The sequence below is a fragment of the Petromyzon marinus genome, chromosome 16 (assembly GCF_048934315.1).
Source record: "Petromyzon marinus isolate PM22_M1 ecotype Great Lakes invasive population chromosome 16, UKy_Petmar_22M1.pri1.0, whole genome shotgun sequence".
In the NCBI taxonomy this organism is placed as follows: Eukaryota; Metazoa; Chordata; class Hyperoartia; order Petromyzontiformes; family Petromyzontidae; genus Petromyzon; species Petromyzon marinus.
In genome coordinates, this window is record NC_133682.1 from 1,854,928 (window position 1) to 1,878,887 (window position 23,960).

The 23,960-nt window shown below is 52.3% G+C and overlaps 1 protein-coding gene across 1 annotated transcript in view; it reads left to right on the forward strand.

Annotated features, from left to right (window-relative positions):
• AFF3 (ALF transcription elongation factor 3) overlaps window positions 1-23,960 on the forward strand; it is a 178,179-nt gene that overhangs the window by 108,390 nt on the left and 45,829 nt on the right. The window contains exons 5-8 of the mRNA XM_076067341.1: window positions 8,734-8,778; window positions 14,902-15,012; window positions 16,065-16,098; window positions 16,573-16,624. Of these exons, the coding sequence (XP_075923456.1) occupies window positions 8,734-8,778; window positions 14,902-15,012; window positions 16,065-16,098; window positions 16,573-16,624 (242 nt within the window). The remainder of the gene's footprint in view (window positions 1-8,733; window positions 8,779-14,901; window positions 15,013-16,064; window positions 16,099-16,572; window positions 16,625-23,960) is intronic.

Consider the following 23,960-nt stretch of genomic DNA (forward strand, 5'->3'; position numbering starts at 1 on the left):
TGTGAGGCAATCTACCCACAATGCCGTGTGAGCTGTATGTATTTTTGCCACCCTCCAGAATGCGTCACGCATGCTGCAGGTTTGGAGACGAGACTTCTGAATACAGAGAAATGACATGAATGCGCCCGGTCTCATCAGATGTCGAAAGCTAAGCTGGTATGAGCCTGGATAGTGCTTGTTGCAGGGATTAAAGCCGAGCAACGGTGGCTAGGCACGCATGCAGGCAACGTCATGAAACTTCTTTCCCGTGGGCGCCAAGGAGGTGTCATACCCTGGGCCACCAGGAGAAGGTGCAACAGGAAGTGTTGACAATTCTCCATGAGTTCCATCTGTATGGGATAGAGCGTTGCCTTCCAATAAGTGTGGGGGGGGGGGGGGTGTTTCCGCAGGTGCTCCAGTTCCCTCCCACATGTATAAACACTCATTAATTGGCTGCAAACATCCTCATACGTTTGCGCCTCTGAGTTTGTGAAGTGCGCAGCATCGTGTGATACAATTGCATAAGCGGCGCTGTATTACAATGAGGCGGTTCCCCCCCCCCCCCCACGCCCTCTTCAGGGCACGCATTGGAGGGATCACAGCAGGGATGCGTTTGTCATAGGCATCACTGAATATCGTACGTGGACATTGGCGGTGAAGGTTCTGTTTATCATCAAGGATGCTGACCGCCCCTTCCGCATCCTCCAACGTTGGCGCCCCGTTCGTCTCGACACAACCGCGTTATGAACATCTTCCTTAGCCACTGCTTGGTTGTGGGAGACTGCCTGGGAGGGGCAGTTGTCTTGGGCTTGTGGGGTTGCAAGGAGACAGCAAAGCAGTGGATGGAACCTAAATTGTGTGGAGCTTTTAGTGTCACCCCTCTGGGTTCTCCGGTGTCCTCCCATACACCGAACATTCACGAATGGAGTTGGATGAGGTCTGTGTAACAATCCGAGTTGTAGTCTTGGGCTGTGAGGTGGTCAGAAGGTGGCAGCACAGCGGTGGATTATTGAATCTGTTTGTGCGGTTTCCTGCCACGTGCCAAAACGCTCATTGGCCAAACCTCCCAAATTGGCAGCATCCTCCTGAGCGAGTGACGAGACAGAGTGAGGCGTTCTTGGATAATAAATGGCAATCTTCTTACGATGGGTTTATCAGCAACAAGTAACGCATAACAAATAATGTGACAATCCTTTCTGTCAAATTGTAATACATGTTCAATTCCCAGCTGATGATTTTTGGTATCAGTGTAAAGGGTGGTGGAGTGGTGGTTAGCACACTACGATATGGATCTGGCTACTCAAGTTTGTTTATTTCTGGCTTCGGCTAACATCGGTAGCGAGTGATTTCCATATGGAACCCAGGTGCCTGTCTTCACTGACCAGCGTGGTAAAGCACGCTCCAACTGCCACCATTATTGGCACGGCACGGCACGTGGAATCCTTATTCCACCAGTGGATGAACAAAGGGGTGAACATTGATAATATTTTTCTCAGGATAATGGCCTACCTTTTCCAGGTGCTCGAGGGTGGCCTTGCGCCTCTGCACTGGCCCGTAGAACCTACAACGTCGATTGCCGTGCATTACCAACACAGGTGGCCCGAACGGAAAGGACGCACTCGCTGGCGACGTGGCCACCTACACCTCCGATTAGCGCGGTTGGCGACGTACGGTGCGAAAAAAGTTCAACGTACGTACACCCACGGGTTCACCCAAGTGCTGCTTTGCCTGGAACCTTTACTGTCCGTCAATAAATCAATTCTTTAACAACAGCGAAGAGGGACTGTACCTCCTGGTAAACAAAACTTATCTCGTAAAGGGCCCTCAGTGAGAACAAAACGTGGTCACGGTAAGGGGGTGGAGCGGTCACGCAGTGGTTAGCATGATGGCCTAAGTTCGATTCGCTTCCATGTCTTAACATCAGTGCTGAGTGATAACTGAACCAATCGTGAGCTCCCCCCCTCTGCCAACCTGCAGGAACGGGAATGGTAAATTATGGATAGGTAACCCCACGATCAACACGGCATGGGGAGGCCTTCAACCAGCAGTCGATTGACAAAGAGGTGAATATTAGAATGATATATTTTTTATAATCTGGAGAGTTCTGTAGGACATTCTTCTGAGATTTATTCATCATCACCAACATTAACTGCATCAGCATGGCCAGTGTTCCTTTCCCATCATCATCATCGCTGTCACCTTCATCAACACCACCGGTGTCCCTTGTACGCGGTTTGACCCACAGGGATCCCCTGTGGCCACCCGGTAATGAGCAGTCGTCGTCCGACGAGAGTCCAACAGCAGCAGCGGCTAATTGGCTGATGTGGTGGTGATTGTGGGTAATAGTCTAAAATTGTCCAGGACGTAGGCACGTTGTGTACCGTGCCTGCGAACATCATCACTTGGTGTACCGTGCCTGCGAACATCATCACTCGGTGTAAGTTATACATTGTCCTCGCCGTGTTTTCAGACGGTCGTGCCCTGCAATATACGTTGCTGCGTAAACTAAACTATCGAAATCACCTGATGAACCTGAAAGGGAATGTAAGTGGCCCTTTTGCTTCGTTACAGGCAAAAGAGACGAGACGTACGCCGCATGCGCGTATATCTGTACGCTTACAGATATACGCGTACAGATCTGTACATATGTACGCGTATATCTGTACAGATGCACGTGTACAGATATACACGGCGATCACAAAGTTTGTCAAAATGTCTTTTTAGTAAAACAAAAAAAATCCCAGCATAGGATCCGCGTGCCAACGGCGCTGGTTGACGGCGCGCCCGGATCGACTCGGAGTGCCCGGATCGACTCGGAGTGCGCGGATCGACTCGGAGTGCCGCCACAGCGGTGGCGCTCACCGGGCCTCGCGGCGCAAGCAAATTCCTCCGCGTTGTTACGCGGTGCTGGGGGGGGGGGGGGCTGGGGGCGGGGGTTCGGGGGGATGGTGGTTGGGGGGGGGGGGGCTGGCTGGTTGGGGGGTGGTGGAGGGGGAGGCTGGGGGTGGTTGGGGGGGCTGATTAGGGGGGGGCTGGTTGGGAGGGCTGGTTGGGGGGGCTGGTTGGGGGGGCTGGTTGAGGGGGGCTGCTTAGGGGGTGCTGCTTGGGGGGGCTGCTTGGGGGGGGCTGCTTGGGGTTGATGGGTTTTTTGTCTCTTTTGTCCGCTCGTGAGCTTTGGGGCCAAATCGCTTAGAGTTGGGGAGATGCACCCCCCCACCCCCCACCCCCCCACCCCTCCGCCCCCCGACACAAAGGGCGAGAGGCACGGAGCAGGAGAAGCGTCTCATTAACGCAGCGTCGGTACCAACAAGAAAAACCCTCAACAAAATAGTGGGGCAGTGCCCCCCCCACTAGCCCCCCTCCCTCCCCCACTAGCCCCCCCCTCCCCCACTAGCCCCCCTCCCTCCCCCATTAGCCCCCCTCCCTCCCCCACTAGCCCCCCTCCCTCCCCCATTAGCCCCCTCCCCCACTAGCCCCCCCCACTAGCCCCCCTCCCCCACTAGCCCCCCTGCCATTATAGCGGAGAGGGCAGTCAGACCACCTCTGACGATGGCAATGAGCGTCGCGGTTGAGGGGTTTCTGGTTGCTGAACAGCGACGCGCTCCCCGGGATCCTGTCGGTGTGGGTTTTTGGTCGACCCGAGTTGCCTCCGCACCCCTGGGATTTGATTTAATCTTCGCGATTGGTTTTCTCTCGTTCTCCTTTCGCTCAAAGTCGCCGCAAAGTGAGTTGGCCAATCATTTTCAACGGCCGTGAATTATCAATTTCAAAGCGTCGCAATTCTGCGCATGTTTCACGAGGAACGCGAGAATCAAATTCAATTGACGACGAGCTGATCCATCGCTGCGTGCCTTTGTGTATGTGTGTTTTTTTTTAATAAGAATTGAGAGAAAATAGTGATGCACGGTAGAATCTGGATTAAAGCACACCTCTTGGAAGCGAGGCGGTGTGTGCTAATATCAAGAGTGTGCTTGTATCAGAAGTTGCCAGTTGCCTCCCGCCCCCCAAACCAGTGCAACGTAAGGTGTGCTCATATCCAGCTTCTGCGGCACCACGGTACGTCACGAGGAGCGGCTGCATCGAAGTCGTGGAGCGCCCGTACGTCAGTCACGAGAGCTGAGTTCGCTCTGCCGTTTCGTCAACCCCCCTCCGCCCGCGTCAAAATGTCCCTCCTCGCCCAAGCGCCGCGGTGCCATCCGTGGCCGACTTGAAAATATCGCCGAGCGGCGTTGCGCGCCCGTGGCTTTGTAACGCCCGTGCCCCCACAAAGGCAAAGATCCCACCCCCCCCCACCCCCCCGGATAGCCTTAACAGACTGTCGGGGCAAGTGCTGTTAGCGAGCAAGGCACACGAAGGGGTGGGTGTCCAGCACCACGCCCGGCCACCTTTGTCTTCCCAGTGGCGACGTTTTACACACCGGGTACTCGGTTGAGACCGAGTCGACCTAAGGGAGGCCCAGGACCGGTTCAGATAATCGACACTGGTGTTGACCGTGAGTGGGAATCGAACTCGGGCCGCCGGCTTAGCGCGCTGACCGCTACACTACCGCTCCCCACACACCCCACGCATGCTCACGACACGCGCATACACACACGTGCTCAAGACACGTGCACACACACACATGCTCACGACACGCACACACACATGCTTACGACACGCGCACACACACACATGCTCAAGACGCGCACGCACACACGTGCTCACGACACGCGCACACACACACACGTGCTCACGACACGCGCACACATACACGTGCTCACGACACGCTCACACACACACACGTGCTCACGACACGCGCACACACGCACATGCTCACGCACACGCGCATACACACACGTGCTCACGACACGCGCACACACGCACATGCTCACGCACACGCGCACACACACACGTGCTCACGACACTCACACACACATGCTCACGACACGCGCACACACACACGTGCTCACGACACTCACACACACATGCTCACGACACGCGCACACACACACGTGCTCACGAAACGCACACACACACACGTGCTCACGACACGCGCTAACACACACATGCTCACGCACACGCGCACACACACACGTGCTCACGACACGCGCTAACACACACGTGCTCACGCACACGGCCGGCGGAGGAAAGCAAATTGAGTAACTATGAGTTAATGCGGCGTCCGTGTGTCCCGCTGATTGGTTTGCTGTTTGCGTACTCGACTTTGCACGATCGTAATCTCCTACAGGATGACTTAAAGCGATAGAGAATTGAATACTAAGCTGCGGACGAGAGCCCTTAAATCTTGTATATGTGGTCGGAGCTCTTGTATATACGGGGGAGGTGACGTGGCTGGCTCAGGGGGCTAATGGGGTGTCAGAGACACGGAGAGCCGCCACCTCTGGGATGTGCTACGTTTCGCCATCGGGCTCAGATCTGGGTGTCAGCCACCACCTGTGATTAAAGTGGGCGATCAAGTGGAGCGAGTTGATGATGGGTTCAGCCCTGTCATCAGTGACCGCACACACAAAAAAACTCACAATGATATATATTTTTTTAAAGCACTTATTTTCACTGAATTCAACGGTTAGGTTCTACAATCCATGGTACACGAGGGGGTGGGTGGCCAATGCCACACCCGGCTACATTGCACGAGGTTGCACACTCACGCATATATGCACAAAGATCCCCCGTGTAGCCTTTTATAGATTGTTGGGGCAAGTGCTGTTAGCGAGCCCCCTATGAAGGTCAGTACACGAGGGGTGGGTGGCCAACACCACGCTCCATCGCCTTTGTCTCCCCAGTGGAGATGTTTACACACCACACCAGGTACTCATTTGAGGCCGAGTCGACCTAGTGGAGGCCCAGGAACTGTTCAGATAATCGGCACTGATGTTGGCCGTGAGTGGGGAATCGAACTTGGGTCGCCGAGTTCGTAGCACCACGTGAGAACTGCTACACTCCGCACTCCCCACACACACGTGCAACATGGACTCTCTGTTACATCACACGTATAAGATGAGTATTACCACGATTAGAACATGTTGAGAGTGAGCTTCTAGATTGCCACATCTACCGAATGTTCTGCTAAATGCCCATCTGTGTGTACTAATCACACATTAGGATCGGTGTACAATGTTAATTGTCGTTGCGCTGAATAATAATAATGAAGAATGAACTACCCAGCACAAGTGTGCTCATACGAACAGCACGACATTCTTTTCTCTTTATGCTTTGCAAGCCTCGCCTGGACAGAACATATTCGTCACTGTGGTGGCGGAGTTAGGATACTAAAATAACAAACAAGGGGTCTCTCTAACCATCAAAATTAAATAACAGTTTGATCCATCAGCATGCAGGCATTCTGGATCAGTTTTTTTTTTCCCAGCAGCGTTCCTTTTAGTGGAAAGTTTTGGACCGGTTTTGAGTTCCCTGGGTCTCATCAGCAGTGCCGGGCGTGTAAAACGAATGCTGTTGGGTTGTCTGAAACTGTAGACAAGAGCCCTCCTACTACATCTACAATAAAAAAAAACTATATTTTATTGCTATTATAAGCACCTGAGTCACATCCCAAATAGTACAATGCAATGTGGATTTACATAGCAGTCTCTAAATGAGACCGTGTTGCAACACGAAGGGCAGAGAGAGAGAGAGGCAGTCATTAGCAAACAGAAAAATAAAAACTGAAGGTCTTGAACCTGGACTTGAACAGGGTCAGAGAGTGAACAGCACGGATGGCAGGGGGAAGGGAGTTCCAGATCGTGGGGGCATCAAAGGAGAATGAGCGACTTCCCACAAAGCGAACTTGCCAATAGCGAACGGTATCTACAGACGCAATAAGACGAGCTCCATCTGTGACGGTAGGGACAGGGCTGTAGGTATAGCCAAGACGACAATTCATCATCCAATGTTGCAACAAAAGCTTTTGTTTGGCCACTGAGCCTGGACTGACAATTGAACCGTGGAGAAAATGTCCGGCATTTTGATTAGATCCGATCTTTCCATTGTTCCTTCGCGGCAAAAAATAAACTCAAGCACCACTTTATACGGACCTCTGCATTGATTGTCCATAGGTATGTTGAATGCTCACCGGTAGCCTAGGCCTTTTACTCATTAAGGCCACGGGACATTTTTTTATTTGACTAAACTGGAACACTTCTGCCGTATGTGATGGTGGTGGTGGTGGTGGTTTGTGATGATGCCAGTGAACGGTGGTGGTAAGTGGCGGTGATGGTGGTGGTGGTGGTAGCGGTGTCGGCGATGGTGGTGTTTGTGGTGGTTGCTATGGTGACTGGTGGTGGCAGTGGCAATGGTGGTGGCAGTATAGCAGCGGTTGTTGTTTCCATTAAATGGGTTTTAGGACGAAGGTCGCGGATTTGCGATGAGAGCTGCTGACCGCCTTGCACACGGCAGCCCGTCACCCGACTATGAAGCGGAACGCAGAATCGACCACCGCGCCATTCACCAATTTATCCCCCCCCCCTCATATAAATTATCGTCAGGTTTGTTTGCTTGAGTTTTTAATGCGAGCATTGCTTCAAGCAACGTGATCAATGTGGCAAGCGAGGCGCTGTGCGGTGAATCGCGGAGCTGGGGAACCGCCAGTAGAAGACTGTTGGGGGGGTTGAAGGGGACTCTTACACCAAGCTGAGCGCAATTGTGTTGTCTCTGCGGCCACCGCCTCCTGCAAATGATGATTAATGACGATCAAGGGAGAATAAACTCTGTTGTTCCCCGTGCTTCCTGGTGTCACTCCATCAGCCGGGTTAATCGCTGCTCTGTTGCGGTCGGCACGGAGCTCGCTCGCACGCACGCACCCGGGCGCACACACACACACGCACCCACATACACATGGCTGCGCGCACGCACACATGAATGCACACATGCACATGCGGGCACGCACACGCGCATGTAGGCGAGCGCGTGTGCGTGCGTGCGTGCACCTCGCTCGCGCAAAGATGCACACGGGCGTGTCCCAGGGGTTCCCTTCCAGGGGGGTTTTGCTTTGCCTGTTACCGTGATGGGATTAACTAGCGGCAATAACAACAAAAACCCTGCACAAGCGTGAGTGTGCGTGAGTGTGGGTGAGTGGGTTTTTGTGGTTCTGGAGCAATGGAGAGCAATGGCGTAGTGGTTAGCTTTTCGCGCTTTGATACCGAGGATCCAAGTTGGATTCCCTGACCATAGATAACTTCAGTAGCCAATATTTGAAATGGTTCTAAGCTTCCCCTAGAATACCTGGTTGTAAATAACCAATTAAGATGACGCGCGATTCAATTTCTGCACGTGCCGTGAACATTAGAACCGATTTATTTTATTTAATCGAAGCGCCATCCATCGCACGTTCCGTGCACCTTGCGCAGTGTGCGATCACCGGTGCCGGTGAGACAAATGCAGTTGTGGCATAGTGCTGGCCACACCACCCCCGTCATCCTACACCCCGGCCCTACTCAATCGGTGCTCGATAAACCGCACGTCTTGCCGCGACGGACTGCGTCATTGGGCGATGGCAGATTCTGTTGTCACGCCGTTTAAAAACAAAACGACCTTCTCCAGCTCTTGTGCCTGTAAAAAATGTTAACACTAAATTACGAAATGAAATCGAAGAGTGGTGTGGAAATGTCCGCGTTAGACTAAGAATCGCCCCCCCAACTGGGGTTTGACACTCGGGAAGCATGAAAAATATTTGGACTTTTATTTAACGTCTCCCTTCTAACCTTTCTCTGTATATTTTCTCTCCCTTTCCGTGCCTCCTCCCCATTCCCGATCGTCCAGGTTTCCGTCTCCAGCGAGACGAGCTGCGTGGAGGAAATCCTGAGGGTGAGTTGGCACCAACGACCCCCCCCCCCCCCCCCCCCCCAGTATCCACCACTAGTCGTGTTTCGGTGGAAAGGTACTTTCCACTGATATTTAACGGGAAAAAATACTGACAGTGTGTTTTCTTCCTGTTTGGCTGCTTCTCCATCAAAAAATAAACCGTCGAAAATTGTTTTGCCTCCGTTTGCATGAAGAAGATGCTACGTCTCTTTACGAGTAATATTTTTTGCCGAGTTACGTCTGAAAGTAAACGATGCCCTCTGGTGTATTTCCGGCCAGCGGTGGAGCGAGTGGCTCGCAATCTGAATGCTGGGAGTTCAAATCCTGGTTGGGAGTTGACTCGGCCCATCATCCCTCTGGGATTCATAAAACGAAAATCGCTTTGTGGCCCTATGGGCAGACTCTCCCCCACCATGGGCGTGTGGAATTGTCTCGATGCTCATTTAAGCGGCGGGAATTCACCGCGGGATGCGGTGTCTTTTCTTTAGGAATTGGCTGCATTCTTAGAAAATGAAAACGCCGTTTTTTTTTTACAAAGCAATAACACAAAGGCAAACGGTGGGTCGCCTTGCGTTGAAACCACATGCACGCGTTGATTCGCGGCACAAAATGAAAAAAATAAAAACAAGTCAATCCATCATACTTGCTGAAAATAAGATTTTCTTTGATTACCGTTTTTTTTTTTCACCGTGGAAAGCGGCGTGGGGGTCAAGGCTCCGTCCCACGCAGCGGCCGTGTCCCTGTGACGTGTGGGAGGAATGAGGCGCTTATGGCCTAGCACAACTCGGGGCAGTCCTGCTCATTAAACCAAACGCGCTGCCTCTCTCTTCACGTGGGCCTATTAATTTTTAACGACTGTAATCACCGACAGCTGAGAGCTGTAAGGGGGGGGGGGGTGGCCGGTGTGGGGGGCAATGGGTGGTTGTGGTGGGGGTGAGCAGCAAGGGATTGGTTAAGATTAGGAATTAAAGGCTTCCTCGAGATGCGGCAGTGAATTTAGCTCCTCCGCTTGCCTAAAAGCCGCCCTCTGGATTGTTGGCGTGGCCTGCCCAAACGGTCCCAGGCTGCCGTTAGTCACGTTATTAATCCGGCGTATGTTGTTATTGTTACGGATGAGTGGTGCTTTGCAATTAGCGGATGATGAGGGTAAATTGGGCCTCTTTTTGCCGGGCGAGCATGCCATTCCTTGGCCTCCACCACGACCCTCTGCCAGGGCCCTGATCAATCGCCCGCTAATTCCGTCGCGAGGATTTCACGTTCCCCACCGGAGTGCTGTCGATTGTCCGGTCACTCACGATGGAGAAAGGGCGAATTGGCGGCCGTCCACTTAGAAGGGCGCTCCCAGTTGATCGTGCTCCGGTGATAGAGCTGTGAGAGGGGGGGGGGGGGGTGCGGTGGAGGGTCACGGAAATTGAGCTAACGATGGATGAGAACGTCCCCGGAGAGGCGCTGGCCCCCCGCGTGTGGAGCGGCTAAAATTAGGCGCATGCCCTCTGTTCGCTCGCCTCCCCAACCGGGCCCACAGGTCTCCTTTCCACCACGCGCACCCGCCCCTCTCCCCCGCCCCCTTCCCCACCTTTAGCACTGCCGTTCTCCCCAGTGACCCAATCAAGACTTGCCGCACGCCTGCCCTGGCTTCGTTAACTCGCCCTATGCAGATTGCGCCCAGGGTCCCCCCTCCCCGACATCCCTTTCCTCGCCTCTCTCTGCACCCCCCCACCACCATCGCCGCCGCCCACGGTCCCCTCGCCTCTCCCGGCTCACCCACCCCCACACCCCCACGGCTCGAGATTCTTACCGCTCAAGCTGATGAGCAATTCGCCGTGAAATTAGCTTCATCGGGGTGCCCTCTCGCCAAAACGAAAAATAAATGTTGCCTATTTATAATCTACCTGCATGGCTTTTAGCCGATGTTTTATTTCTTGGTAGTGGAGGCATCGCCTGATTTGTAAACCGTCCCAATGTGTGATGTTTATTTACGTTAATATTTACAAAACGATAACATCGGTTCTTGGTGTTGTTTTAAAATGTTTTGTTGAACATTTTAGGGGATTTTTTTAAAGTTAAAATCAAAACACAGCCCAGACGTGGCAGAAGCATCGTTTGTCGCGGGCGCGCTCTGGCGGGTAGCCTCGGGCGTGTGGGCGCAGGGCCCCGTGCAGCAGTTTAGGAAGGGACAGACGATTACAAACGGTCCCATTTGAACCGAGAGATCGTCGCCTTGCCTGGGCTAACACGTGCACTCACTGGCTTGCCGCAGTGAGCATTCATTAATTAATTGCATCACGAACGTCTTCCGCTAATCACCGATTACGTGTTACAAATCAGTTGCCTTGTACCCGGAGTAATATTTAATTATCAGAACATTAATTTTGATCCGGCGATAAATTCTCATTTTCTCTCCACGCAGCTGTGATTGAAAATGAAGCAGAGTCTAATGATTTCTTAGGACGGTAATGATTCTTTTTTTGTGGACGTCTTATCAGTTCGTATCATTGCCTCGCTTTGATCTCGCTAGTTTCGTCGCACTAATTGAGCATTTGCTAATGAAGTGCCGCAATTGTCAGCCCCTTTCTGCCTCACATGAAATCCCTGCCGGCGCCCCCGTCACCGCTGCTGTTTTCTTTTACAGGCAGAGTGGGAGGGGTGTCGGCTTGGCAGTGACAGGCGCGTTGGCACGTTTATATTTAGCTCATATTTTAGCTTACAATCGAGCAAACCCATTCTGGACTTACCAACAACAACAAAAACACAAACGTCGAACACGGAACGTGCCCAACCTGACGTCATTGCGACTGTTGTGCCAGGCGAACGCCGCGCGATGGCAGCTTCTTGAGCGTAGACGGACATCAGTGACAATGGTCAAAGCGCTTGACTGGGTGGCGCGCCGAGTTCACGGTGGTTGACTCGGAGCGAGGTGGTCGTGAGTTCGGGTCTCCAATCGAATCCACCCATTGTTCATGTGGAGTCGGTAGAATGAGTAGCGCTTTGCGAGAAATCGGCAGCGGTTTCCCGCAGGCGGGACTCTTCGGACCGTAGAATTCCAGAGGTGGCCGAGTTGCTCAAAGGTCAAAAGCGTTGAGACAGCAAACCATTAAAGTCCTGGGTTTTAATCTGTTGTGGCCACCTCGTTATAAAACCAATATTTCAAGCGTAATGAGTTCACGGTATCAGCTCAGTTACTGATAAATGCACGCAAAAACAACATTTAATAAAATTTGGTGGTTCACTGATTTGGCAAAAATCCAGCAATGAGAATGAATGATACCGGTTTAAGTGCCGTTTGACTGTCTTGTAGCAGAAGTGTCAGGAAAGAGCCTCTCTTACAGGCTAAATGACAAAAAGGCCACTTGAAAGATATTTAGGAAAATCATTCTCTGACAAACTGCGATGTGAGATTTACAAATAATTTCTTCTTACGATGCCATGAGTACAGTTTGAACAAGCTAATCACTCGAAATGTGCCAGAACTCAGCAGCTAAGTAGGTTTGAGACTGGATAGCGCTTGGATGGGCGACCACCATGCACCCCTGGTTGTCATAGGCCGGTGCGGGGCATTCGGCAGGGGTCAGTGCAGAAAATAATAGTTGTGCTCTACTTCTCCGCTCCCAGATTTACGCTCAACGCACTGACCACGGCGGCGGTAAAGTATGGTCAAATAACCCCCACCCACGGCCTGCATGCACGGCACGGTTCAGTTCCACAATAAAAACCGCAGCAGCTCGCCGTCCCAGCCCGACCGTGACACAGAGAACAGAGCGCCTCGTCGCAAATCAACACCAATCACCGGGAAACCGCTGTTCCGTCGGAGCAGTGGGGGGGGGGGTAGGTGGCGTGGGGTGCGGACGGCAGTGAGTGAGGGAGGGGGGGGTTGGGCGAGAAGAACATGTTAGAAATTCGCGTCGCGGCGGGAGCTGAGGTTTGTTCCCTCCCCGTCTCGCGCGACGCCGCGGCGGATCAAGACCGTGCGAGATTTTAGCAGCGGAAAAAATTCCACGCCCTGGCGCTCGCGAGCGACCCTTCAATGAGCGCCGCCGCCGTCGCTCCCGAGCCACCAGAAAAACGAACGGGGATTTGACTTGGCGGGTGCACGGGGCCCTTTGTTTGTCTGCGACGACTGCCGAGGTGGGGGGGTGGTGGGGGTGGGGGGGGCGGGGGGGCTGCGACCGCTCCTCCGTTTGCTGCAAACTCACTTTGGAGAGGAGCGCGTTCCGATGCTGCGCAGGCACCGCCGCTCCGCTCCGAGTGCGGATGTCTCCGGCGTACTTGCAGCGAAAACAACCGGTGGGGGTCACGTGCGGGGACTGCCACCTCACAATCAGAATATTGATTTATTGCTGGAGGAGCAATGCGATGAGCTGTAAAGCTCTTTGTCGCAGATGTCCAGTAGGGGCAGGTCAGAAGGTCACAACAACAAACAATACAAAAACATGCTAGGAAAGGTAAATAAATCACTTGAAAAAAATATACAAATAAAATGATTTTTTTTTTTATCTTACCAGGTACAGCCCACTGAGGTTATTAACTTATCTTTCAGGCGTGACCTGGCCATCGCAAATGATATCTCAACAAAGTGGCCAACGTGGATGATTAAGGAGACCTCATGCTAATCGCTCGATAGACGTGACTCTCTAGAACCCTCTCTAGTGGAGGCATCTCCACCAGCAGTGGCGTGAGCAAGTATTTGAAGACGTGCACGCCTTAACCCCATTGTACCGCTTGCAATGACGTTCACGACGCTTGGCCCGTGCTCGGCGGTTTCATTTTGCCCGAGACTCGTGAGGCCGCCACCCCCTTAGTCCCAGATTCACGGGACCCGTTACACATTTTCACGTTTCCCCCGAAGACCAATAGTTTATCCAGCTGCTTGTCAGTCAATCTGTGTGCTGCCGTATTCTGGTGCAGAGAGAGAGAGAGAAAAAAAACCCCGCAGCTCAAAATCCGCAGTCATTACAGCTCAGAAATAAACAGTGATTTAAAAAACAAATGCCACCATAGAGTCGGAGAGGAGATATTGTATTACTTGTAAGTGGCCACAAATAAAGCACAGAGTGCTCCGCTGCTGCTGCTGCAATAAAATGAGATAGGGCATGAATTGACACTCACAAGCTCCATGGACATGACGACGAAGTCCGAGTGAAGACCCCCGAGGGAGGCACGGGAGGTTGCTCGCGTGTGGCTACGCTCGGCTCACGGGCCCAAGAGCGGGATCCTAACCGAGGCTCGGTCGCTCGCTCGCTCGCTCGTACCGCCCGATGGGACGCGACAATGCAGTCCTGCGCGGGTTTACGTGGCGGCGTCTCATTGCGAACGGCATCTCAGGACGCTGTGCAGAAACAGAGGGCGATGTTTTCTTTTGCGGCGAGAGGCGGTGAGTCATTGGCCGCGGAGCCCCAGACGATGGTGAGAACGCGTGACCTGACCGCCGTGCCAAGGTTGACCGAGGCCTTCGACAGAAAGCCTCGGATGCTAAAGCAGAGAACACATGGTGGGGAGATGAGAGGGGAGATTCTTTGGAGGGTCTTGAAGACGGCGAGTGCATCAGTGCCGGCTTGACATTGATTGGGTACTGGATTGGGAGCCAGCGGAGAGATCGGGGGTATAGGTGGTATGTGGGCGCAGGTGAGAAGTATGTTATGAAATGGTAAGTACATGAGTAGACCTTTGCGGATTTGTGCATCCGGATTTAGTTATTTGACTGCACCGACAATTGGGATTTCAGTTGGTGAAGGTGGACAATGCTGTTACTAGCTTTGGAATGATGAGGGTTGCGATATAAGATATTTTTTTCTTACCGTGATCAGTAGCTACAGGGGTCACGTGACACCATTTGCGTACAACGCACGTGAATATAAAACCATCGATCGTTCCGCACGCGTCAAATCGATGCCGATTGATTAGCGTCGATGCGTTGGTGCACCACCAGTTGTTACGCCGTGCGTCCACGTGCCACCGCCCCGTGACTGTAACGCCACCTCCGCTGGCGCGTTACATTATGTTATGCGGCGCGCGTGAAAAACGTAAGGATCCGTTCAACCAACGCCGTGGCCAAAGCAAACGAGACACGACGGCGGCTTCTTATTCCCCCCCCGCACCCCGTTCTGTGTTGCTGCTGTGCGCGCGCAGGAGATGACCCACTCGTGGCCTCCCCCTCTGACCGCCATCCACACCCCCGGGCAGACGGAGCCCTCCAAGCTTCCCTTCACCCACATCCCTCCTCCTCCTCCTCCCGCCAAGGTCAGTCTCATTCAAGTACAGTGTCTCCGCGGGAGCCAAGTTGATGCGGTGCCAAACTGGCGCGGCCTCGCCGGGCGGTTTTCCCAGCTCCGTGCCGTTGCGCCATCGGCGGCGGCCGCTGCGCTCGCGTTCGCCCGCTCCGTGATATTTGCGGGAGGGTCACCGGGCCGGCGTGGTCGTGCCGGGGTGGGTCTACGGTCGTGAGGTTCGGCGAGTGGGTTTTCACCGTCGCAGGGGGTCTGTGGCCGCGGCGTCTCGAGTTCTTCGCCGGGATTTTGTGGTGGCGGTGGCGGTGATGAATGTGCGTCGCCCCGAGAGGTTTATTTCTCTTCCCTGGTATCTTCGCGAACATTCCCGCACGTATATTTTTTCGCGTCGTGTGTTAAGTTTCCTGTGTGCGGCGGAGGAGGGGGCTCTGTGCCAGGAGACGCGGGGATAAATTTCCACGCGTTTGCTGCATTGCGAAGCCCTGCCCTAAGCTCGGCAGAGGCTGTGAAAAAAAATGTCTCTTGGCTACGAGAACCACAGGGAAAGCTTAAATGTTCTGAGTTCTCATCCTGTTGATTCAGTGTGAAAGGCCACCATTTGCATATTACACCCCGCTGGTTCACATCTTCATTTCTCGCCATCCAAATTTACGTTTAAACAACTGCCAAGGTCCATCCCCAGAGTCGTGAGGATGATCCCCGCTTCCTTCCCACCCCCCACCACGCCTCGTGGCACCGGCGCGTTACGAACGAGCGCCGTGCCAACGTGGGCGGCACGCCCCAACCGGTCCCGTCGACGTCCGCAGCGGAGCCGCGGGGTCGCGTTCCCGCAAGGTTTTAATTTCGCTAAGCAGGTGGTGCCGCGTCCCTATTTAGTGTTTACCGCCGCGTTGTTTCACAACTTCAAATGGGGGTAGGTGGCGGGGCGGGGGGGGGAGCAATTTTGTCAAATCCAGTTTAGGGTTTGACTGATTTTAGCTGGCACGAGCCGGCCGTGGGTCACGTGACACATCGAAACAAATACATTGCGGTCGCTAATTGCTTTCTCTCCCGCTGCTCCTGCAGGACGCTCACATCAACTCGGGTTACGGTGGACAGAGTAAGTTTCTTCACGTCGCAATATTTTTTTTGTTCACACGAAAAAACTTGGACCCCCCTCCCAGCCCACGCATTAACCCCTGCCTCCCCCGCCCCCACAGGTCCTCACGCATGCGAGGATATAATTTACATCAGCCCACCCCAGTTACTGCTTTCGCAATGTGCATATTTTACAGTGAAGAGTTACTTTGGCAACAGATTGTAAAAAATATATATCAACAAATACATGTATATAATTGTTGGCCGCCGGGTATTGTATGCAACATTATCGCTGTTGCTTCCCACACGAGGTGTGGTGATGTCATTGGAATTGGTGACAGTGACCTTTTGCCCTTGTCCTTGATTTTCTGCCCTTGCCACTAATAGCGTTAATCGCCTCCCACTCGATAGAGAATCGTAATGGATGCGTGCGGGCTTCCACCTCCAAGGCGCCGTCCCAAACGTTTTTTTTTTATTTTTTCAATTGTGCCCACAGAGCGACACGACACGGCAGCAAGCCAGCCACCAAATGTGGCGGACCACAAATCGTGAGTCTAGAATTACTCTTATTTTCTCTCCCTCTCCGCCGCACACCGTGTGACGTTCCAACGCTGGGGCTCACTTTTTTTCCACGCCCGCGTGCCATCTGTTGCGACGCTGGGGGTTTCTCTGCCACGGTTTTGTCGGCACGCGCGTGAGTGTCACCGTTTTGACGAGGCGGGGATTGAAGGCTTTCAAATCTCTCGCGCGTATCTCTGGACACTTTACCCTTCAACTGCGCCCACTCCCCTCCCCATGCGTACTTATTGAGAGCTCGCGGCTTACCGAAGCTTAGAGTACACGGTGACATTCATATTTTTTATACCCATTAAGTTTTGCTCACCGTTGTACATGAAAGTCCTTTCGCAGCTGGTTCAGTGTGCATACGAGCAGCTCGATAAACGGTTCGGAGCGTGCCCCACTAACACACACATGCCACTTGGGACGTTGTTTCGCGCTGCCTGGCAGAGAAAGTGAGCTGAACCTCAGCAGATGATTCTTTAAATAACAATCGTGCATGCTGGCTTTAAGATGTGGCATCATGGCAGAGCATTACATCCCACTATCAATAAGTGCTTACATTTTTGTAGAGGTTTGGGCTTTGCGTGGATACATAATAAAATCGAGTGGACTAAAAACATTTTTAAAGATATTTCGTGAAAACGTGGGGAAATAAATCTCAATACCAAAAACACAGCGGACGATTGTTGTTGCACCAAGGGAGTGCTGCTCCAGTCGCCTCTCATCCCCGTACGCCTGACCCGAGGCTTCCACATGGGTAGCCGTGACTGTCAGGATCTTTTGAAAGCACCAATATGTTATTAAAACAGTGATGTACATAATATAGGGTTTTTTTGTACACTCACCCATATATATATCACCTACTCAAGTTGAAAATTACGGTGCTGTAAATATTTGACTTTGACTAAACCAACGTGGATTTAATAAAAAAAAGAGTTTCTTAAAATCGAGACTGGGGTTTTCTTTTTATCCACTTCTACACCCTTAGTCCTTATCCACCAGGCCTCACCGCTACCCCCACACCCTCCCAGACAGGGTTAGAGGAATTGATGAGTGAAGGAATAACGTGGCCAACGCCGGTTCCGTGGCAACGAGCGGTCCCGGCTTTGGCCTGAGCGCGGCGATCGAGGCCAAAGCCGTTCGAACGTCGAGGTCACACGCGGTGGCGGCGGTTGCGGCGGTGGCGACGAACACGTTCTTGGTCGATGTTGCCCAGCTCTTGGGCACGTTGGGTCCCGGGGGGCCAGGGGGCCTCCCCAGCAACGGGGGGATTCCTCGTGTGGCTGCGCCGTGCCCCCTATCCTTGCGGGGGCAGCTCCACGGTAGGCCGCAGCGATGGCGTGGCAATGAAGGCCTTTCCCCTCCCTCTACCCCCCGTGTCCATCCCAGAACACAAAATGGAGGCTGCGTTTTTTTGTATATTCTTTCCCAGTGGCGATGTCACCATCAAGTTGTGATGCAAAGCGCGTGTCCATTAGGGGCTGTCGCAGAGCAGCGCGTCACCCACGTGCGCGTTAGGGAGTGGCCCGTGTAGGCAGATATTACAGAACTACATCTGAGGTCACGTCCAGTGACCTATTTTATCCACACACTAGCAGATGCTATAGTTTCCCACATGGCATGTTACGGAGAAATGTTCTTCTCACGGCAGTCAAAATTTGTGTTTCATTCTAAGAGAAGGGGTTTAGTAAAATGAAGTGAAAAATCAAACTGAGTATGAAGGACTCAGCAATGAACTCGCTACACTTGAAAACTCAGTTTATTTAAAAGGGGTTGAAGATTCGAACTTGGTGACCTCAGTGGTTTTTACTCTCGGTTTTCTGGCTCCTGAGCCAAACACCTGAGCCACGCGGCCACGTCACCAACAGCGTGGCACCTGAGCCACGTGGCCACCCTCACCAACAGCGTGTTACATAAGAGCGATGGCAACAGGAAACTATCTTAACTTTTGATATCAGATTTTTTAAAATCTAGAATTGCCTGAGTTTTGAGAATACATTTTCAGGAAGGTCCTACATTGGGACATTTTTCAATTCAATCAATCAATGTTTGGCCTGCTGGAGGAAACCACATAGGTAGAGCTCCTAGCAACTTTGCAGCCCCAGCCTATAACACCTGGTATTCCCAGGCAGTCTCCCTTCCAAGCACCAACCAGGTGTAACGCTGCTTAGCTTTCCAGATCCAGGCTGACGGTATTTTTTTAATTTAAATCGTGAGGTGTAAATCGTAACAACACCCCCACTCTCCCCAATCCCCAATCGCTCACACGCAGCCCCAGCATCTCGCAGCCTTTCCGCGGCTAAACGGAGGTTAAATAAACGCTCTCGCTGTTGACTGAGCCCCAGAATTTGGCGGACGCTTCCTCTTCCGCCCCGATTCGTAAGCTCCAAAAAGGTAATTTATAGTACAAGCGTTGGGTTTTTTTCGAGATCTTTTGTCAGATCCGTGGAGAGCATTGTCTGATGGGAGAGAATGTTTTTTTTTTATTAATAGCGAACTTTGATATGGCTGAGAAACAAAAAGAAAAACACGCCGAGACTTGCAAAAAGGGCTCCAGGACAGGAGGAGTGGGCCCGGCACGGCGGGGCGGCTCCGGCTCGCGTTGCCGCGTCTCAGCACCGCGACCACCCCGTAATTCGGGGTGGCCCGCGGCACCGTGTTTTTAGGGGTGGACTGGGGCCCAGCCCCCCCCCCTGCCGCCCCCCCCCCTCTGCGTCTCTCGCTTTCATCTCCCCCCCCCCCCGGTCCACTGTGTCCGGAGTGCCGCGAGGCATGACGTTGAAGGATTTACGAGCCAACAACGTCACGTGTCTGGATTCTTATTTTTTCTTTCGCACGGTTTTTTTTCGGATCCTGCAGGCTTAAAAGCAGCTCATTGGTAAAACTTTGACTCTGGCTTACGATATTGTTTGTTGTTGTTTTTATTATTAATTTTATTATAAAGTATGAGCAGATAGTGCTGTGGTCAAAGCATTGAATTTGACATTTGGACGATAGTTAAATCCTTGTCTGGCATTAACTCAGCCCATCTCTCCTCTCGAGTCGATGGTTGAGTACTCCCATTGTGGGAAGCCAACCGTAATCTTAACGTGAAGAGACAAGCCCCTGCCATGGGAATATGGAGTTTCCACCAATGACTCAGGCTAGTCAGCAGGGATGAGCATGCTAACAGCAGTTGTTTGAGCAGTAAGATGTTTCCATGTATTTTGACTTAAAATTCTGTAGGCATCAAGTCATGAGAATCCAGTCAGAGTACTTGACAGCATTTCCCTACCAACCCTGCTCCTTCAAGGGCGTTCGCCGCATGGCCGTCACACCTGATATATATGTTTTATTCTCAGAGCTTGAATTCACCTCTCATATTTAATGCGACGGGTTTGTTGTGCCCCTTATTGGTGACCGATCTCAGACCATGAACTCACTACAATTGAGAACCTGGTTGAAGGATGGGCGGTTTCTGAATCTCGCATGAGAGCCCAGGATCCCAGCAGATCCCGCTCATTGCTCTGACTTCTGAGCCACCACGGCCTCCTGTCCTATTTATAATTTAAGTGAAGCACCAAATTCCAGATGGACATTTGCAATACACGGATGTGACTGTTGCGTTCTGCCTGGCCGTCGCATTACTCGCCGTGCACAAAGCAGCTGATTGGAAGGTCGAGTTGTCTCAGTCGATGGGAGACGCTGATTGATTCTGACCCATTGCACTGAGTGCCACACAAAGCTGGCGTTCGGCGAACTCTGTTCAAACATTCGGAGCAGTCTGCCGCGTGTTTCCCGAATGTCTGCAACCGAGTGTGGGTGGTGGAACGGAATCGGAATAAAAACTGATGACGTACGACATCAGTTGACACGTCATCAGCTGACACGTACGTCATCTTTCTCTATTCTAACCACGAACGATCGGAGAGCCCTAATTGGTTCATCATTATTGCCGTCTGCGTTCTGCCTCCGTTGCTTGCACACGTGCGTGTGCACCTGGACGACCTCGGTAATTGAACCTCATAAAGACACAGCAGCAGCGCGCACACACGCGCGCGCACGCGTGCACACGCGCGTACACACACCGCCACGGTCCGCCTGCTTTTATGATGACACTGCTGTCGGAAAGACGGATTACGCACGGTTGTTTTTGTTATCAATGACCTTCGAAGCAGGTCTTTAGACTCGCTTGCATATTTTTGTTCCACTTATCTATCGCCGTTGTTGTTTTTCTCGCTTTAATAACGTGGAGCCTCCGAGATGGTAACAGATGACGCGTTGTTCCGGCCAACGGCGTCGCGTTCAGTCTTAGAATCTGGTCAGCGACGGCGTCGGCGGTCACCCGCGACACTCCTCCACCTCTGCGCGGATTTCGCCCTGCGTCCGTTTTGACAGAGGGGCGCATCGTGCTGGCTGTTGCTTGGCCTTCACGTGGCTTTAGTTAGGGCTCGCTGAACCCAAGCGGGATCACGATGATGTGAAGGGAGGGAGGGTTGGGGCTTGTTGGCGGGGGGGAGGGTGGCGTCGCGGAGGAAGGGGAGGTTACGAATGGCTGGGTGCCAAGTCAAACAGCGCTGGGCAGACGCGCGCGGGCACACGCACATGCACAGGCACGCGCACGCAAACACCGCAGCAGTGGAACACAAGTGACGCACACACTCTGCCCTTTACGCTCACGCCATCAGTGGCGGCTCCCCGAGCGTGGCTGAATGGCGGGGGGCTCGTGACCAACGGGATGATCAACGTCTTGGAAATTGGATGCATCGCGGCGTCCAGGATGGATGCACTGGGCAGCAAAGATGAGTCACCGAGTGGGATTAAGAAATTGGACTGCGGCGTTTTAAAGTGAGCTCGCCTATGCTTTATAAGAATCGTACTCTCAAAACAATGGCGTTCCGAAAGAGGAAGCCGACATTGAATATCACGAGGGTTTGTTGACATTTATTCGAGCGTTCTTTGTCCATATCTCTAAGGCCCTTTGCTGGTATTAGTTCAGCGACCATAGTTGTCACTCGGACAATGATGTGTTAGGTGTAGATTACAATGTCAGTTCTGGTGGAAGCGCATCTTGTGTGTAGCTGGGCATGATGGTAACCCGGTGCTTAGGATCCAGAGTTGATGGATCGCAGAGGTCATCTTGTGCATGAGACATCCAGTCTGCTGGGCTGTGAAGTATACGGCTGAACAGCAAGTGGTTTTCAGACCTCTCTGTACGAATGAAGCGTTGTCGCTTCGCACGAATGGGTTTTCTCCATGCACTCTGGTTGTGTCCCGCGTGTAAAGGGTAAAGGTGCAGCCCTGAAATTGCTCGCTCACGCCACTATTTGCGGAAGGGCCTCCGCAACTAGGGTGGCATACAGGTGTCACCACTTGTGGCAGGCACTGTGGCTGTTTAGGAATGTACGTGTACACCCACAGCCCTTTTGTCAATCTACTGCTGGATGAAGGGTTTATTTGACCATACTTCACCACTCTGGTCAATGCAGGTTGGTGAAGGTGTGGAGCATAAATCTGAGATCAATATTATCTGTTGAGATTATTATTATTATTAAGATTTTTTGGCTGCTATACATTTCCACATGACAAGCCGCTTGGTTGAGTGATAATTTGTGGCCAGGTCGCTTCTGAATAAGAGCTACATAGCTAAGTGGGCTTTACCTGGTTCAATAGAATGTTGGTTTAGTTTTTAGTTTATTTTGGCCTCTTCTGCCACGCTTGACAGACGTCTAGCCACGTATGAAACTGTTCATAAAAATGGATCGGCCGACCATTGCAATGCAGGAGGACAGCCAGGAAAATTATCCTGAGAGATAATTGAGGCTTTTCTCTGTTAAAATAAAGGAGGAAAAAAACCTGTCAGTGATAGTGATATGAATCTATGTTCATTTCACACAACCGGCATTTTTCCACTGCAACTTGTTTCCCCTGCCTCGAAAAAAATCCACGAGCGACTGGGGAGCAGGTTCCTGTGACCCACACGCCCTGGCATCCACGGCGTCCCTCCGGCAGGGGCCCAAGATTTACATCATCTTGGCAAGTCGCGGTCCGTGACACGCCGATAATCAAGAAATGAAGTTAGATCGATGGACGGAAGGCAAATAAAGAGAGAGACGCTTCTGAAGACAAAGGGGATCTTGGGCAGACGGCCCGAAACCTCAAAAAGCCACACAGGGGAAAAGAGTGGCAGACTCTCTGACGCACGCTGCTCGGATTCCATGAACAGCACACGGGGCTCGCCTGAGCCATAAAGAAAGAAGAGAAACAGACGAGTGTTCGTGGCAGGGTGAACGCGTATTTCTGCGGCGGCACAGATGTGCGGTGTGCACCGACGGAGAAACGGAGGCTCGTCTGCATTCACGGCACGCCGGCCGCGGAGGGTGGTTGGGCGACGGGCGGGAAAAAAAATGTTGGTGATATTTATTTTTTGTCGTCTGCCACTTCTTCTTATTCTGCTGCTGTTGCTGGAGGTGCCCTCGGGCACCGAGCTGTGAAATTCCGCACCGCCGGGCTGCGTTCCGGTCACTGTGATATTTCAGAGACAAGTTCGCTATTGTGCGGGGATGTAGCATTGGTCGTCATCAATTATGGTGTGTCTCAGAATTCACCGGCGGAACGATCAGCGTTTTTGATCTCACAGCGGAAGGCTAGAGACAAAAGCAGTGAGCGTGATATTTGAAATAGAAGGGCCCCCTTGTAAATGGGTGTCCCGTTAGTTGACGTCACGTACAGAGCATCCGAGAGCTCACCGGTTCATTAATTCATTTCCTTTATACCATCCGGGCGAGAGCCTATTTGAGAATACAAGTTTCTATTTCAACGGAGATCTGTGTTAAAGAGCAATAAAAGAGTAAAATCCAATCGAACAATGATGAAGATTACATGTGAAGTGGCAGAAACTAAGCCTGTTTAGAATTTTATCAAGTCAAAATTTTTAGCGCCATCAAAAAATCAACACAAAGCAAAGAAGAAAATAGTAAGTTACCGAGGCAGGAGCCAAGCCTAAGAGCGTTACTAAGTTACCGAGGCAGAAGCCAAGCGTAAGAGCGTTTGCTGCTCGAATTTTCCAAGCGGGGAATCAAATTTATCACGAGAGACCGATCGAGAGACACCGGGCGTGAATTGTAAATAAGAGAGACGCCCGGCCATCGTAGGTGTTTTCCAGACGATAGTTATTTGTTCCTTCTCTTCAGGTTCAAAAAGAGGGAAGAGCAGAATGCGTCGACGAGCGTCGCGTTCGCGCCCCCCACAATGAAGACGCGCCTGCAGCGCGAGTGCGTGACTGCGGGGACGGCGGCAGCATCGGCGGCAGCAACAAAAAAGACACCATCCTTATCTGCAGCG